Here is a 17,091-nt window from a genome sequence, read left to right as displayed (position 1 = left end):
TGCTCATTTAGAAAGACTGGTTAATTCAGTTGGCTATTGTGAGCTGAAAAGTTAGTTGAAATGATAAAAAAGCTTTATTTGATTAAAAAACATTTCTGTTTGGTTGAAATAAAAGTAATGTTTTATATAACTTAATAATTGTCATTTTTATCTAATTTTATTACAACATTTAATATGTCAAACTCAAAGTCACGTTGGTTAAGCCACTTAAAGGTACGGTAGGCCTACATGTGTGTGTGTGTGTGTGTGTGTGTGTGTACAAGATCAGGATGGCACCACCTCCGCCTCATTTTGAGCCAGGAAAAACCCTGTGTGTATTATTGTCTCATTAATAAAAACAGATGTTTGGAATCATGTGGAGTCACAGTTCTCTGTGTGGGAGTTTATAGTGGGAATAACCCACAACATTATTATTCATTAATGAGTAACAGCAGAATTTCCTTGTTTTCTTTAGTTACAGTTATTTAGCAGGAGAGTTTTCGCAAATATATTTACCTTGTTAAAGTGAAATAAAACTTGGGCCATCGTTCACTCAACTGTATTTCTTTCTTCAGTGGAACACAAAAGAAGATATTTTGAGAAATGTCTCAGTGGTTTTGTGTCCATACAGTGGAAGTCGTATAGGGGGTCAATTTTGTTTGATTACTAACATTCTCCAAAATATCTTCTTTTGTGTTCTGCAGAAGAAAGAAAGTCATACATGTTTGAAATGACATGAGGGTGAATAAATGATGTAAGACTTTTCATTTTTGACTATTCCTTTAGGCTTCGCAGAAGGTCCAGAAAGCACCATACATTTTACTGCTCTGTATATATATGGATCATCTTTAATGTCAAAGTGACTCAAAACGTCTTTTAAAAGGAATATTTTGGCCAAAAATTGAAACTGTTGTGTAAATATATGTGATACCTATAGATCTGCTAACAGTGATTTCTTTATTGTCATACACACAGGGTATAACTGTATTCAGATGATGGCCATCATGGAGCATGCATATTACGCCAGCTTCGGCTACCAGGTCACGAGTTTCTTCGCTGCATCAAGGTATTTTTAAAAAAAAATAGAAAATGCTAAAATCTGTTTTGTTCAAATCCACTTTTGTAGCTTTCTGGCTGACATAATCATGAGCTGTGCTGCAGAATCTTGGGCTTTAACTTTCTCTCTAGTGTCTACTTTATAGACGTTTCAGCGACAACAACATAAACAAACGTTATGTGGTTCAAACTTTACTTCGGGTAGACCTCCACAAAGGATGAATATCTGTTGAGTCATTTTTAATTAATTTAATAAAATTAATAAACAATAAAATATGAATATGAATTAATGTTAATATAAATTAAATGTAAAATAAATGGTTATATTATAATCAAACACAGACGGGAAGTTAACTTCGGGCCAGCGTGTGTGTCCGATGAAACCATATAAGTTGCCTAATAATGCGTTTAAATCTGGAATGTTTATATTAGTTCTTTTCAATTTTGCATTAAAACCTTTTATTTATTTTTTGTGTTGTAAGATAATAGTTGCTATTCTACACTAACTTATATATTTGTCCAAACAAAGTATTTTAAATGGCAAAATAACATTTCTCACTACCTTTTGAAATCATCATCATGGCAAAGGTCCATTTCTGTGTCCAGCTATGCATCTTACAAGGTTTTGAACAGGGAGGATTCTACCATTACATTGTGTCCGATTCTTCTGAGCTGGGCATTGTTACATCTTACATTAGATATGTTTATTTTAGATTTAGATTTTGTTTATTAAATTTTCCTGGAAACTACCATAAAATGAAAATTGAGAAATTAATATTTAATAACCTAAATGGATGCTATGCTGTGTGTATTTATTTTGTTAGTAGTGATGGGAAATCCAATGACAGTTTGTTTTAATAAACCTGTTCAAAGAAAAAACTAATTTCTTTTATCATGTCATAATTACGCTATTACGTGGTTCAAAACATGTTGCTGTGGTACATTACGTGCTGTAAAGTGATCCAATAAAGCCATATGTAGGCACATATTAATGATAGTGTTTATTGTCATTACATTATGTTCGAGTTCAGTTTGTTGCAGCCGTAATACAAAACAAGTGCATTTAATTCCAAAATATTATAGAATAATTAAAAATAAATATACTTTTAATGCAATTACATTTATACAATACAATACGCTTTACTAAAACGTTGTATTTGTTAACATTAGTAAATGCCTAACATGAACAAACAATGAGCAATATAGGTTTTCAAAGTTTATTAATCTTTGTTAATGTTGGTTAATGTCAATGCAGTTATTCATCTTAGTTTATTGTGCATTAACTGATGTTAACAGGTACAACTTTTGATTTTAAAAAGGTTTTATTAAATGCTGAAATAACATGAAATAATATAAATAAATGCTGCAGAAGTATTGTTCGTTGTTTGTTCGTGTTAGCTAATGTTAACTATGTTAACAAATACATCCTTATTGTAAAGTGTTACCCAATATAAACTTTTTATTTCTTAAAAAAGTTTTAAAAAAATATTTATTTCTTAAAAGTTTTATTTAAATGATGTTTATATAAAATAATTTAAATTTCATGCGACTTCAATTGTCACAATTAAACATATTTCTAAAATACTTTATTTTTTAACATTTTGTTTGTTTTGATAATAAATGTACATTCTACTTTGTGTAAAATTGTAGTACAATGCTGATGAGCTTTGCTTCTTTTAATGAGTCAATATGATACAAGTAATAATCCATTCACAGAGATTCAGTCCGATTCATGAATGAATCATTCAACCTGTTTAATTACAGGATTTGATCTAAATTTAATTAAAAAAAAAGGGTCTAATTGCAAACCGGACGTTGCTAATAGTTGGACAAAAGGGAGTCTAAAAATGACTCCATGGGGTTCAGGAGCGGAATAAGGTGTCCCAGGCTGTTATAGTTGTTAAAATAACTCTGTACTATTTCAATTCACTCATTTTCATGTTTATAACGTGTAAAAGACTTCAGCACCAAAAAACATAGGCACACACCACAAATACACTCTCTCTCTTTCACAACTGTGGCCCCAAATCACAGAGAGGCTCCTGTGACGGGGCCGATAATCTCCCTGTAAACACATTTGCAGTTAATCCTTTGGAGAGGTAGAGGCCTCAGATAAAGGAAGACAGGCAGGAATTCTTTATTTATGTGCTTTATTCCGTCCGTCGACCTTACTTGCTAGCGCTGGAGACGGCCTATAGCGAGAGGATAATGTATACAGAGTAATTTCACCCATGATTGATCTCCCCGAGCCGTTTGAAAAGTGCAAGGTCTAGATGCTGGGAAGGGGCGGGAGCTGGAAGGAGAGGTGTTGTTGTCACCGTACGTTGTGTTTGCCGGTGGAAAGTGATACGATGATAGCCAGAGGACGGATGAAGCTTTGCCGAGCAATTACACGAAGGAGATGCCAAGCAGTGATGGGAGCCCACTGCTCTCAACCTTTTGTCCCGCAAGGAGCAATTTGTCAGACCCAATGGAGGCTTTGACCTCTGCTTAGCAGCCATGACGCTGTAAACGATCCAGATTGTTTTTTATTTATTGGCATGTTTGTTTTACATGCCGGCCACGTGGCATGGTTGATGTATTCGCACATGTGTCATACCGCTGCGCTAAACACAGCTGTTACGGAGAGGGATGCAATTTCTGTGCTAAACACGGGCACATGTGTACACGTGGTGGAGGTGATGCGGTTTAGAGGTTGCACATGGGCTAGTAAGTGGGGTAAAATCCTAGAAAGCATGATCCATTTGTTATTATGCCCTTGAAGTTTCTTGAAGGTGATTTTTTTTAGCTATTTTAAAATACCTTTTCCACATTTTTAATGACACCCTCTAAGACAAAAGGAATCAGACGTTTAATAGTATTTTGAGAAATATCATTAGAATGATGTAACCACATGAGATTCCTGTCATACCAGTGACCTAGAAAAAACTGTTTGGAGAGGTTGAGATCATTAATATTAATATTAGTATGTTTCCTTTATATTGCTTTTATAAGTGCTCAAGGTGCAACAGGGATATAAATAAAATAACCTATATCTAATATCTATTTGGCTACACTGCAAAAATGAATTTCCAAACATTTTTGTCTTGTTTTCTAGTAAAATTCTAAAGATTCTTAAAAGTGCAATGTTAGAATTAGGGAAGGTCTATTGACAGAAATGCAATATAATATACATAACTATGTCTTCAGAGGTGTATAAAGACCTTACATAATGAAGCGTTTTTTTTTTATTACCTTAGAATGAGCTATTTCTATCTACATACACCTTGGGTCCCCTTACATGGAATTCTCCATGTTGTTTCTACAGTAGCCCTAAATGGACAAACTCTACAGAGCGCTTTTCGTTAATACGTTATCTCCTTCGGCACAGAAGCGAAAACATGACTACTGTACATCTTAGTTCTGTGTCAGCCACCGTAGTGCTTCGAAAGGGAGGGGTGGAGTGAGCCGTTGGTTGCAATCCGCAACCTCACCTCATATGCAGCCTTCAAATGCGACCTCCGGAGGACGCAGCCTTCCGAAATGAGACATAGCCATCGAGAGGGTGGAGTTTAGTGATGCTTCACTGCATAAATGAAATTAAATAAGTGATGCATCACTGCATGAAATAATTTTAATAATACAGTAAACTTTACGTAAGAAATAATGAATCAAGAAATGCTTTAATGTGAGTAGGAGCTGTACTGTGATGTGCGTTACTTTATATGATCACGTTGGAAACCGTGGCCTACACGTATGCACACACGTCCTCTTCAGAAGCATGCATATAGACCGTTTCATCGGACGCACGCACCTAGACAATTTGTTGAATGGGTCGTGTAAAACTGTCGCATTTGAAGAAACTGTATGGTACGTTGACATCTAGCGGTTGAGCTTGGTATGGCAGTGTAAATTCAAAATATTAAAGGGGTCATATGACATGGCTAAAATTAACATTATGGTTTGTTTTAGATGTAATGCAACATCGATGTATATACGATTTAAGGTTCAAAAATGCTGTATTTTCCACATACCGTGCATGTTTGTATCTCCTCTTTGCCCCGCAGATTTTTTACAAAGCTCATCGCTCTGAAAAGTGAGGTGTGCTATGATTGGCCAGTTCACCAGTGCATAGTGATTGGTGGAATACTGCAAGCGTGTGATGGAAATGTAATGCCTCTTATTATATTTGGAACATCAGGTTCCAAAGCAATTGTACTGACAGGTACGCCCACCTTACTTGCGTATACATTTGGGAGGTCTTAGTCAAATCATACCACGAACTGATGTAGATTTGTGGGGGTGTGGTTACACGAGGCGTTTCAGGCAGGTCTGGGTGTGCATTCGCTTTTAGATAGAATGCATCTTTTGTTCCCACACTTTAATTTTTGCAATTTTACGTGTCTAATACATGCATGGGCAACTTATAACACACCAAAAACGCGTATTCACGCCATATAACCACTTTAATTAGCCAAGTAACACTTCTCAGGTTTTTTTTTTGCCTGTGATCAGAAATAATCTACAGGCACTCTATTATTTGTGAATGTGTACCAGAAGTTCTGTGCAGTCTGCAAAAGCACGTATGCGCAGTAACGTTTGTTTATGTTGTCGCTTTGAAATGGTCTACACATTTTTAGCCCTTTATTCTTGAAACAACATTCCAAAATCTTTTGAAACCCACCAGTGCATCATCTTGTGGGAAACACTCAGGAAAAATATCTCTATACCTTTCAAAGAATTGTTCCTAACAGGATTTAAGCTTAACCCGAGAAAAACAACACGCAGTTTGACAGACAACCTCTGCCCAGTCTGCTCTGATATCAGCCTTCATCTCTTCTCCTCTCTAGTCGTTTCGGCACCCCGGAGGAACTGAAGGAGCTGATTGACGTGGCTCACTCTCTGGGTATCTTCGTCCTGCTGGATGTTGTACACAGCCACGCATCCAAAAACACAGAGGACGGCCTGAACCAGTTTGATGGCTCCGAGTCCTGTTTCTTTCACAGTGCCCCCCGTGGAGAACACAGTCTCTGGGACAGCAGACTCTTCAACTACTCTAGGTGAGATGTGGGGTTTGTTTATCACATTAAACGCTCCGGGCGTACTTGACAGGTACTGATGCGCAACTTCAAATGACAGTGAATGTGGTTTATTGTAAGTAAACGCTAAAATAAATGGCATAGTCTTTTTAAGAAATGATTAATGTGGCATTGGTTATATTGGAATATCGGCTAAAACGGTTTTCATAATGCTGCTTTCTTCCTCGCATGCACATTGAACCCCATTGACTTCTATTGTAAGGACACAAAACCACTGAGGCATTTCTCAAAATATCTTGTTTTGTGTTTCACAGAAGACAGAGTCATTTACAGGTTTTTAAAGGTGAATTAATGAGACGAGGTGAAAAATATATATTTTTTAAATAAATATGTTTTTACTAGGTCTTTAACAACCCTTCAGGAAAATTTGATAGAAATTTGAATATGACATTTTTGTAAACTGCCCATATTTGGAATCACATAGGAGTAATGCTAAAATGTATTATTTTACATTTATACCAGCCATTAGGTTTGGACAGCATATTAAACATTCACACTGTATATTTTCACTTTAATTCTGCATGCCAAAACAAGGCAAGAAGAATTTTTTTAAACCTATTCTGCGCACGTGTGAGAACACTTGTACGCAATTATTAGTGACGAGAATCGTTATCCTTTTATTTCACTAGGAAAGGTGCGGTAACATTGTGTGTCCTAATGTTAGTTGTTAACACATCAAAGACATGACCCATGAGACCTTGCATTTAGCTCGATATATCAAAAGAATATAAGGAATCACTTGTTTAAATTGTTTAAATATTTAAACGCGTGTGATTTCATGTTCTTAAGGTAATTTAAACATGTAGTAGCGAATATGTAGAGACGAATTTACAATGCTCATGATATATATGCATCTGCACAGATTCAATAATAATAATAATAAGAAAAAGAAGAAGAAACAAACAATTGATAATTTCATATTAACAATAGCAAACAAATGAATAATGATACAGCAATTATTATTATTGTTGTTGTTAATAATAATAATAAGTATTATTATTATTATTAGTAGTAGTAGTAATAGTAGCGGTTGTAGTAGTATTTGTTTATTATTATTATTATTATTAGTTCTTTGTTTTTATTGTTATAATTATAATTTTTTAATTTATATTAATCAAGAGCCTTAAAAAAGAAATAGAGACATTTACGTTATGTCTGCCTGACCTACCAACCGCTCGACTTTACTGCTCTGTAACTTCATGAGTATAAGTGGGTATGAGGTTGTGTGTGTTCGAGAGTCGTGTTCACAGGTCATCTCTCTGTAATTAAGAATGCGGCATGAAATCATGCTTCCATAATTAGTTTACTTCATCAGCACTTTTGTGTGCTCTCAATCAAACATTAATTTGTCCTTATCGCATGCTATAGAACATTCATATAAAGCGCTTAAAGATGCTTTCTGTTTATGAATAACCATTGCGGTATTCTTCTATTTAGACTCATTCATCTCTTGAAACAAAGAGACAATGGAGAAGTTAAGAAGCTTAGAAAGAGAAACCCACAGTAGACCAAGTTAAATACCAAGAGCAGCGTATCGTTAGATTGTTGCCGCCGCCGTACATTCTATTTCAGTACAGTAGCTGAAACGTATTTTTGACTTGGTCAGTTTTTCCCCATCGGTATAGTTCAAAATGTACTTTATTTCTGCAGCCATTAGGTATTTCCTAATGTGTGCGCCAGCTAATATGTTAATTTCTTTTTTTCGTCTTTAAATTAGAATACCTACTGTACTGGTTTTGCCTCGGGCTGTATTCCCATTGCACCTTCTGAGGCTGACAGCAATTACTTCAATGTTGTGTGTGAAACCTTGCTGCCATACAGCCGTGTGAAATCTTCATCAATATGTCCCACCTCATCGTTCTCTGCCTTTATCTCTGAAGTCTTACATTTAAAGTTTGCTAATCACACTCAGAACTTTACAATCGCCACACCATTATGTGTTATATTACGTGCACAGAATGAGAAATATTGTGGATGGAAAAATGTATTCTGACTTGGTGTTATTTTTCATGTAGAACATTCTTTTTATGGTTCTAGTAAAGCATTTTGCTCATGAACACTTATACCGCTTTTCCACCGGGGCTGGGGCTGGTGCTGGAGCCGGTTCTCGGCCGAGGATGGCACCATTCAGAACCGACTCGTGTTGCCACTGGCAAGGAGCAGAACCCTCTACGTCAATCCCAGTTCATATTTATTTCCATGTAAATGCATATTTAAACTGAATAATATGAAATAGAATGATATAAAACACAACAGTGCTTCCTGTCATTTCCCTTTTTAAAATAGTCATACGTGATTTAGGCAACATATGCCTACTCTGACTATTCTAACTGTTTTTTAATAAAATGAAATATGATAGAAAACACAATCCCTTATTAGAACGTATAATATGTTTGTTCAATATGTATTTTAAAAGCAAATAATTTAGTCAAAAGCACAAGGAAGCGCTTCAATACAAAGTTAAATAAAAAATATAAAGTTATGAAACTTATCTTTGCCCTCTTTCAAAACGATTTGACCAGGTACAAATAACAGATTCATAAGGCCGAAACTGACCGTTAGACATATGCCCAAAATGAATTATATATCATGTTTAACCGCTACAGATATCAGACATCAGAGCCAGCGGTGAGTTTCAGAAGGACCTGCTGAGATGAGGCTGCGTTCAGTGGGATACATGAGCACCGAGCACTCGGTGGTTGCGTGGAGCTCACATCTCTAAAAACATCCAAGCTCATTTTTAAACAGACACCATCTTTATTAACCGACCACAGTTTTGAACTTTAAACACATACATTCTTGCCTAAATAATTCTTAAAAATACATTTAGTAACAAAATAACAATAATATTACGAACATTGTAAAACTTTCTAGCTCTATTGCCGTTGCTGCTCAATGGCACCTTTTAAGCTGCAGTAACCAGAGAAAGCTCCGCCTACTGACGACGTAGGTTTCCTAGTTCGAAACCAGCTAGGTTTCAGGGGCCAGTTTGGAACCAGGATCTTGGCACCGGCCCAGGAATTTTTTGAGTGGAAAAGTGCAGCCCGGTTCCCATTTGGGCTCCGGCACCAGCCCCGGTGGAAAAGCTGTAAAAGTCTTGCATAGCCAAGGTTTGAACTCCATTATAGCTTTCATTGACTGCCGAAGAGGTAAAGCAACCAATATTTGTTCAGTAACATCTACAGCAGTGATCGGGAACCTATGGCTCGCGAGCTACATGTGGCTCTTTTCAAAAATCATTGGCCTGCCAGGTGTCTTACACTTCACTAACATTTGATCGTTAAACACATCATAATTATATACAGTATATCAATAATATATCTCAGGTTGTACTGGCCAGTGTGCGTATGCAGTGCTATGCGCAAGTGTCTCGACTCGCGACACTAATCACCGGCAAACTACGTTTTTATGGTAACCTCTCATGCTCAGATTCAAGCTACCCAGACAGTGAGGAGTCCGCTCTGCGACGTATGATACAGAACTCATTGCCTCGCTTAAATAATCACATGTAAAAAGTTAAAAAAACTTACCATACAGCAAAGTATCCGGTGGTGAAAGCAGAAAGAAACTGCGACGCGTCAGTGTGGATGCTCTATGTTTAGCTCTTCATATTCGTGTGAGCAGTCTTTCACGCATATGAACCATATGAAGGTTAAATGACCTAAAAATAATAATTGCACCAGATGGACCTTGCCGAAGGTAACATCTATTATTTTTTCTGACATTCTCATATTTGGCCCGGAAGACCTATTGTTTCATACAGTCATGCAGGGGCGTCATTTCCACTGGGGACAAGGGCCCCCCCCTTTCAAATTTGTTTGTTATGATTTTTAACCACACGCCGTCATCGCCACGGAGAAGTAGGACTGAGCAGTCTGCCTGTGTGGATGCGGGTGTCTAAAAATAGTTCACTGAAAGGTTGTTTTCAATCACATGGACAGCAGCAAGTGATTTTCTCCATAGGAATTCACTATGACAAACTCAAAGTACTTATGTTTAACGACCTGAACAACGACCAGGTAAGCCAAATATTTCTGTCAAACCTTACTTGTAATAAACACTAGCTTTTGTTAAAAGAACGAGCCCTTATTAAACGGATAAAGTAAAAAATCTCACGCTAAGCGTTTCTTTCCCAAAATCCATTATAAGGAAACATCTAAACGTACCAAAACAACAACCACGGAAAACCAAATTAAATACATTTTGTTTATCACTGATATCAAACATAAACATGATAACGGAAAAAGTTTTATTTTCTCAGTTTGTCACTGCCTCGAGCCACGTTATGTGGTTTCTTTAAAATAAACAAGCTTAACGTGAGACTATTGTTATCCCCGGAATAAGTGCTTTTTCTTTTAACAGTAGCTAGTGTTTATTACAATTAAGGTTTAATTGAAATTTGGTTTTGCGTAGTCGTTGTTTCGGTAGGCTATGTTAAGCTGTTTTCTCGATTGGACTCGTTCTTTTAACAGCAGCTAGTGTTTATGACAAGTCTTGACAGAAATATGGGCTTCCTTGGTCTTTGTTTAGGTACGTTAAACCTCGTTAAGCTTTTTAGAAAGTCATCCGGTGTTCTGTTGAATTGTCCTACCCTGTCAGGTTTTCCTACCGCAGGGCAAAACTTAATATAATCTAAACCACATCTACAAAATAAACAGGTAGGATGATTTTACAATGCAAAATACCCTGTCAGATTATCCTACCAGCATAAAAGAAACATGTAAAATTAATTTACAGCGCAATACCCTATCAAATTGTACTACAAGTATTAAATAAATATGTAGAATGATTTAACAACAAAAATACACTATCAGATTCTCGTAGCGGTATAAAAGAAACAGGTGTGACGTCACATTGATGTGCGCATACCTGGTGGGATAATCTGACGGGTAGGATGAAATTTCAAGACACCAGCTCGTCTCCTCTCGACCGCAAATTCAGGTTTATCCTCCGTTTATCCTCCTTTTCTCAGTCAATACTCTGATTTTCCCCCTTCATAATCATCAACTTTTGCTACACAATAAAAACACTGTGTGGTTTCATGGTTTAATCAATTTAAACAATCAAATACGATGCAAAACATAGGTATTTTGAGTTTGTGTTAGTGAATTCCCTATGGAGAAAATCACTTGCTGCCTTCCATCCGCACTTCTCTCACTTCATGCAGAAAATTTTGTATTACCATAGTGCCTAAACTTATGTAAATACAGTTAATGGGATTCAAATCAAAAACATTTTCCCCCATTTTGTATTCCCCCAATTCTCAAACCAAATTTACACCGTTGCAGTCATTTGACAATTTTGCTATTGCGATAACACAATATCGATACATCCCTAGTATCCATTTCTCTCTGACCAAGCAAGCTTTGAGCAAGCATGCTCAAATAAAAGGTGCCGCGGTCCTTTGCGGGAACCTCTCGTCTTCACAGTAAGCACGATTTATGGTGGCTTAGCTATAGCAGACACAAGAGCACATTTGAAAAAATGAGAAGGTGCCGTGGCTCGTGTTTTTTGCACATTTTTATACGCAAAATGTGAAATGGAACCATATGTTTTTATTAGGGCTGTCAATAGATTGCATTTTTTTTAATCACGATTAATCGCCCCCTTTTCGTGCGATTAACTGCGATTAATCGCACACGTAAAGTGAAATTAAACATACACTATTTATTTTGTTTAACATGTTTATTTTAGTGCTGTCAATCGATTAAAAAAATTAACTAACTTATCACACACAGCTTTTGTGTTTTTAAATATGCTTTCACTTTCTAATAATTTCACATATAATCTCAAAATTTATGTAGAAACAACACATTTCTTTAACAGCATCATTTTATGAATGAAAGCCAACATTCTAATATTGTTGGTTTTGCAACTGATGTCTTTATTAAATATATATATATTTTTTCTATTAATCAAACCCATAATAATAAGTGTGTCCTTCCTACCTGTCTAACATGAAATATAAAGAAAATAAATAAAGTTCTCAAACACTTTACAGTCTTTACTGCTAAATACATGAAATACAGAAGTATCCTCATTAAAGCTACAAAAACACATTGATTTCTTTTGTTCTTTTTTTTAACATTAGTTACAGGAGTCACAGCAGCACATTTAAGAGCGTGGCCCCATTAAAGGTGCAATGAATTAAGACCTCAATTTTAACCCGAGCTTTTGTTGTATAAGAGGGAATCGTATTCAAGAGAACATCCTGTAAGTGTCAGAACTGAAAATGCCCTTGTTACTGAGATTACAACTGTTATTGACAACAGGCCCAGTGAACACCATGTCCTGGAATGCACCTATCTAGGTTGAACACCACCTCCACAGAAAAATATCAACGACTACTTCTCTAGCCCCGCCCACTGGTTCGTGCATGACAGTACTGAAGTAACACAAGTTGCACGGAACCAGATAGAGCATGCAAGCAATAAACATGCCGTTAAAGATCGCAAAATATTGCGCAGTCAGTGCCCGGTTGTGAAAGAACACAGTCGCTGCTTAACCTTCCTTAGGATTCCGACATTAGTAATGCGTGGTTGAAGTTTATTTTTAAAGACGTTCCTAGAGCTACCGCTCTAAGCAGGTCTAATGCGCTTCCAATTTTCACAACTATTTGCATTCATTTAAGACTTTATTTAACTCGTTGAAGACTGTGCTTGCAAAAATACTAGACAAAATGTGCTTTCTGGCATAATATTGTGTGTTTTGTTCATTCAAGCACGAAAGAGAAGTTAATACTGGTGCGCTGTCTGACATATTCTGAAGCAGCAATAGCACATGTGTATACCAGACGGGACCACTGTCACGTTGCGTTGAGCCGTGTTCCACAGCCAGAAGCTGTCAATCTATACTGGACGTGTCAATACAACCATTTCAGATCGCGCCTAAATAGTTTAAAGGCCTTTATATGATTAAGAGCGTGATTATATAATGTAACGCTAGATAATGTTGACAGAAAAAACGGTTGTTGCAAACTCTTTTGATGCAAAAGTTATGAGAGGGTTCTTTTTAAAATACAATTGTCGCATCCTTTTTATGGTTCTAGACGTCCACGTGTATGCAGAACCAACATCCAATCTGCTTAACCGTGAAATTCTTTCAAGTTTTGTTCGGAGCCAAAGAGCTGTTAAAGAGGAACCTGGCTCCTGAGAAAAGCACCTGAGACTTGGCTGAGTGGAAAGTTCATTTCTATTTATCTTATGTCACTTTTGTCATTCTCAGCTCTGACCACTTTGACAGGTTTCTTTTAAAACATCAGTTTTTTCGTCTGAGGCAAAAATAACTCTCCTTTTGCTTCTCAAAAATGAAACTTCACAAATTGGAGCAAACCGGTAAGAGTGTTTCGGAAAAATGTTGGTATGCTGTCAAAACAGGGTTGATGCTTAACTAGGTTTTTTTTTAGCAAATCTGGTATACCGCATCAACATTTTGAAATCAAGCATATGTGTTAAATGTTGACAAAGTGTATAATTGGAACACTGGGCCTCCATTTGCCAAGCTGCTAAAATGAAGTTGTGTTATAGTGCTGACAGTGAACAAACTTGGTGTGTTTGCTCATTAATGTCTAAACCAAGTTAAATCCTTTAGTGAAAGTCGTACCAAAGGTTTCGCAAAACATATTGGGATGACGTTTTGTAACGGCAAGCTGTCGGATGAGCCAGGGGTCAAGCACCAGGCAGAACAAAACCGGCGCTCTGATCAACACCTACATGCTGTTTCTAAATTTGTGGTGATCTGAAAGAAAAATCTTAAATATAAAAATATATATATATTCTTTCTCCAACAACATGGGGACAAGTGGGATACAGTTGTAATAGTCAGTATCAAAATTAAAGGGATACTCCACCCAAAAATGAAAATTCTGTCATTTACTCACCCTCAAGTTGTTCCAAACTTGTATATATTTTTTGTTCTGTTGAACACAAAATTACATTTTGAAGAATGTAGGAAAGCAAACAGTTCTTGGGCACTTTTGACTACCATTCTATTTTTTTACCATTCTAACCCCTACGATGGTAGTCAATGATGTCCCAGAAATGTCAGTTGCTAACATTCTTTCAAATATCTTTCTTTGTGTTCAGCAGAACAAAGAAATGTATGTAGGCTTGGAACAACTTGAGTATGAGTAATTCATGAGAGAATTTTCATTTATGAGTCGAGTATCTGTTAAAGCACAGAGGTAAAAACTAACTATTCTGCCAGTTTTTACAGTAAGGTTGAAATGTAAGCATGATGTGTGAGTGAGTAAATGTTAAAGAAAAAGTCAATGTGCGTGAACCTGCGTGAAAATTCTAAGCAGGCACCAGAGTATTGCAGAACATGATCTGATTCAGAAAACTAAAAATACCTTTAATTATACTTGGTCTTTTGTTTTTCTGGTGTTAAAACCCCTTATGCTATTACTATCTAATGGCTGGAATACACTGCAAGACTTTTAAAATCTTTAAAAAAATAAAAATAAACTAGACATACACGTGCAGACTTTTAGAAAGTTTCAGATAGAATCACACTAACTGATCAAATCTGCAGACTGGCACAGACTTTCTGCAACAAGTCCAGACTGAAAATCTGGGCAAAATCTGAGCAAATGTCTTGTGGTGTATTTTAGCCTTTACCTGCTTATAACATTCCTCTGTTGTCTGATTTCGATTACAAAATGACACCGAAACAGTTTCAACAAATGAAATTTCCTAAATCACAATTAATAAGCTCTCCTTGTTATTTGTAAACATTTACTAAGTAACTTATCAAAGTCTTTGAGTGCAGCTGTGACACGTCAGAGAGGACCTGGCCCTCCCGGCTGAGACTGGGTTTTCCCAAGTTCTTTTTCTCCATTTATTTACCATTGGAGTTTGGGTTCCTCGCCACAGGGCTGTGTTGCTTGCTCACCAGGAGACTGCTATTAGATTAGCTTAAAGGTTCGGTAAATTCCGTTAACATTGCTTTATTAGAATGATCTTACGTGTTCACCATGCACTGTAGCCTTCTGAGTTTGACCTTTTCTGTGTTTTCTGTTTTTCTTATTTTGTCCCGTATAGCTGCTTTGGAACAATGCGCATTGTGAATTGAACTGAATTAAACAGCACGCCCCATTTTAAAATGTATTGTCCTGGATTTAATGTTAAATTTGACACACTTCAATGATTAAATTGACAGGAAAAGGGCTCTTTATGAAAAAAGTCTAAGCGCTAAAAGTCTGTAATGATTTTTAGAGCACACTGGGTGGTATAGTTTATCATTTGAATCATTTTATTTTAGAATAGGAACTATTGTAAAAAGTGACCTAAAATGACTCAAGTTATTTCCGAGGGGCAAAAACACTCTCTAAATATTCTCAATCTGGAATGCCAATGACAGGTCCCTTAAAAGGGACAGTTCTCCCAATAATGTAAACTCTCATAATTTATGTAACCTTCTTTTTCATTCCATTCAAACCTGTATGACTTTCTTTCTTCTGCAGAACACAAAAGAAGATATTTTTAAGGATGTTGGTAACCAAACAATACTGACCCCTATTGACTTTCATTGAATGGACACAAAACCACAGAGACATTTTTTTTAAATCATCTTTTGTGTTCCACAGAAGACAGAGTCATATAAAGGTTTTGAATGACATGGGGTGAATAAATGATTTATTAGGGGAACTGTCCCTTTAAATGAGACCCAGTCTTTTTACTTTAATTGGAGAATCCTGATCAAATGTAAAGACATGCCCTATGAGATAACTAGCCATATTTCCCTTGAGTTACTATTTCCTATAGCTCCCATTCACAGTCGCAATGTATGCAGCTCCACGGATGCCGCCCCGAAGCCCTGTTCTCCAAATCATTACCGTCGCAGGAGCCGCGAGCTCCACAAAGACGTGCGACACTTCAGCCGCAAGCTGGCTCTGACCCTAATGGCCGTCACAGTAAACCCGAACCTATTGATTGGTGTTCTCGCTGCGCGTGTTAATTAAGTTTCTCTTCGTCTCCTTCCACGGCCGTAAGCTCATCTCATCGCGCATTAGGAGAGAGAGACCGGCCGCCTCCGTTGGGTCTATCAATGCCTTTTTGAACCCACGTTTAATAAGCGCATGCCAAAAGCTGCCGCCGCCAATACATTATCTACTGTTTAGTGTCAGACGGCGAGGAGATTCGGTAATAAGAGCCAAGCTGGAGTTTCATTACTTATTGAGCTTGTGCAGTTATCAGAGGGACTCATTAGACGGGCTGCAGACATATGCCACAACTCGCAGACGTCTGAAGTGTCATTTGTAAAAAACCTGAAGGAACGCCCCGGTGTCGACACCGTGTCATTTGTCTGTTTTTCTCGTCTCCATTTGTTTGGATGCGTCTATGTGTCGGGCCCTCTATTAAAGAAATAGTTCACCCAAAAAAGAAAACTCATCATTTGCTCACCCTCGTGTCATTCTGAACACGTACGACTCAGAACACAAAAGGAAAAGTCTGCGCCGGATGCACTTACATTAAATGGGACTGGAAGCACCGTAGACGTATCAAAAAAGTTTTCTTCAGGGTTTATGATGGCTGTATGATAGTTTTGTGAGGGAAGCAGACTGCAATGAACTCAGAAAATAGATCATTTATGAGCAAATCTTTCAGACTGGTTTTGCTGACCAGATGAACAGAGACGTGTAAAAAGAAAGCGCGACTTGAGGGTAGGGATGGGCGATATGGCCCTAAAACTTTATCTCGATAATTCCTGGTATTTCTTGCGATAACGATAAAAATGACGATATATCCATAATGTCATCCACCGCTGTTTTTTGCGTCAAGTGATAGTAGCTGCATGTAGTCTAGACCCTCAGAAAAACAAATATTATCAAAAAGTAAAACTTACCCCAAATCAAACAGCTCCTAAAATATACCTACAGTGTTTTTGTAAATATAAAATGTAATAGTGAGATTCGACTTCAAAAGGTTGTAGTAAAGAAAAGTTAAATGAACTAAAGCTCAATAAACACATCATGTCA

The 17,091-nt window shown here is 36.9% G+C and overlaps 1 protein-coding gene across 1 annotated transcript in view; it reads left to right on the top strand.

Moving 5' to 3' along the window:
* gbe1b (glucan (1,4-alpha-), branching enzyme 1b) overlaps positions 1–17,091 on the top strand; it is a 144,010-nt gene that overhangs the window by 39,047 nt on the left and 87,872 nt on the right. The window contains exons 6-7 of the mRNA XM_057350948.1: positions 955–1,045; positions 5,865–6,074. Coding sequence (XP_057206931.1) covers positions 955–1,045; positions 5,865–6,074 — 301 coding nt within the window. The remainder of the gene's footprint in view (positions 1–954; positions 1,046–5,864; positions 6,075–17,091) is intronic.

Source organism: Triplophysa rosa, linkage group LG14, assembly GCF_024868665.1.
Source record: "Triplophysa rosa linkage group LG14, Trosa_1v2, whole genome shotgun sequence".
NCBI classification, from domain to species: domain Eukaryota; kingdom Metazoa; phylum Chordata; class Actinopteri; order Cypriniformes; family Nemacheilidae; genus Triplophysa; species Triplophysa rosa.
This window is presented reverse-complemented; position numbering and strand designations above follow the sequence as displayed.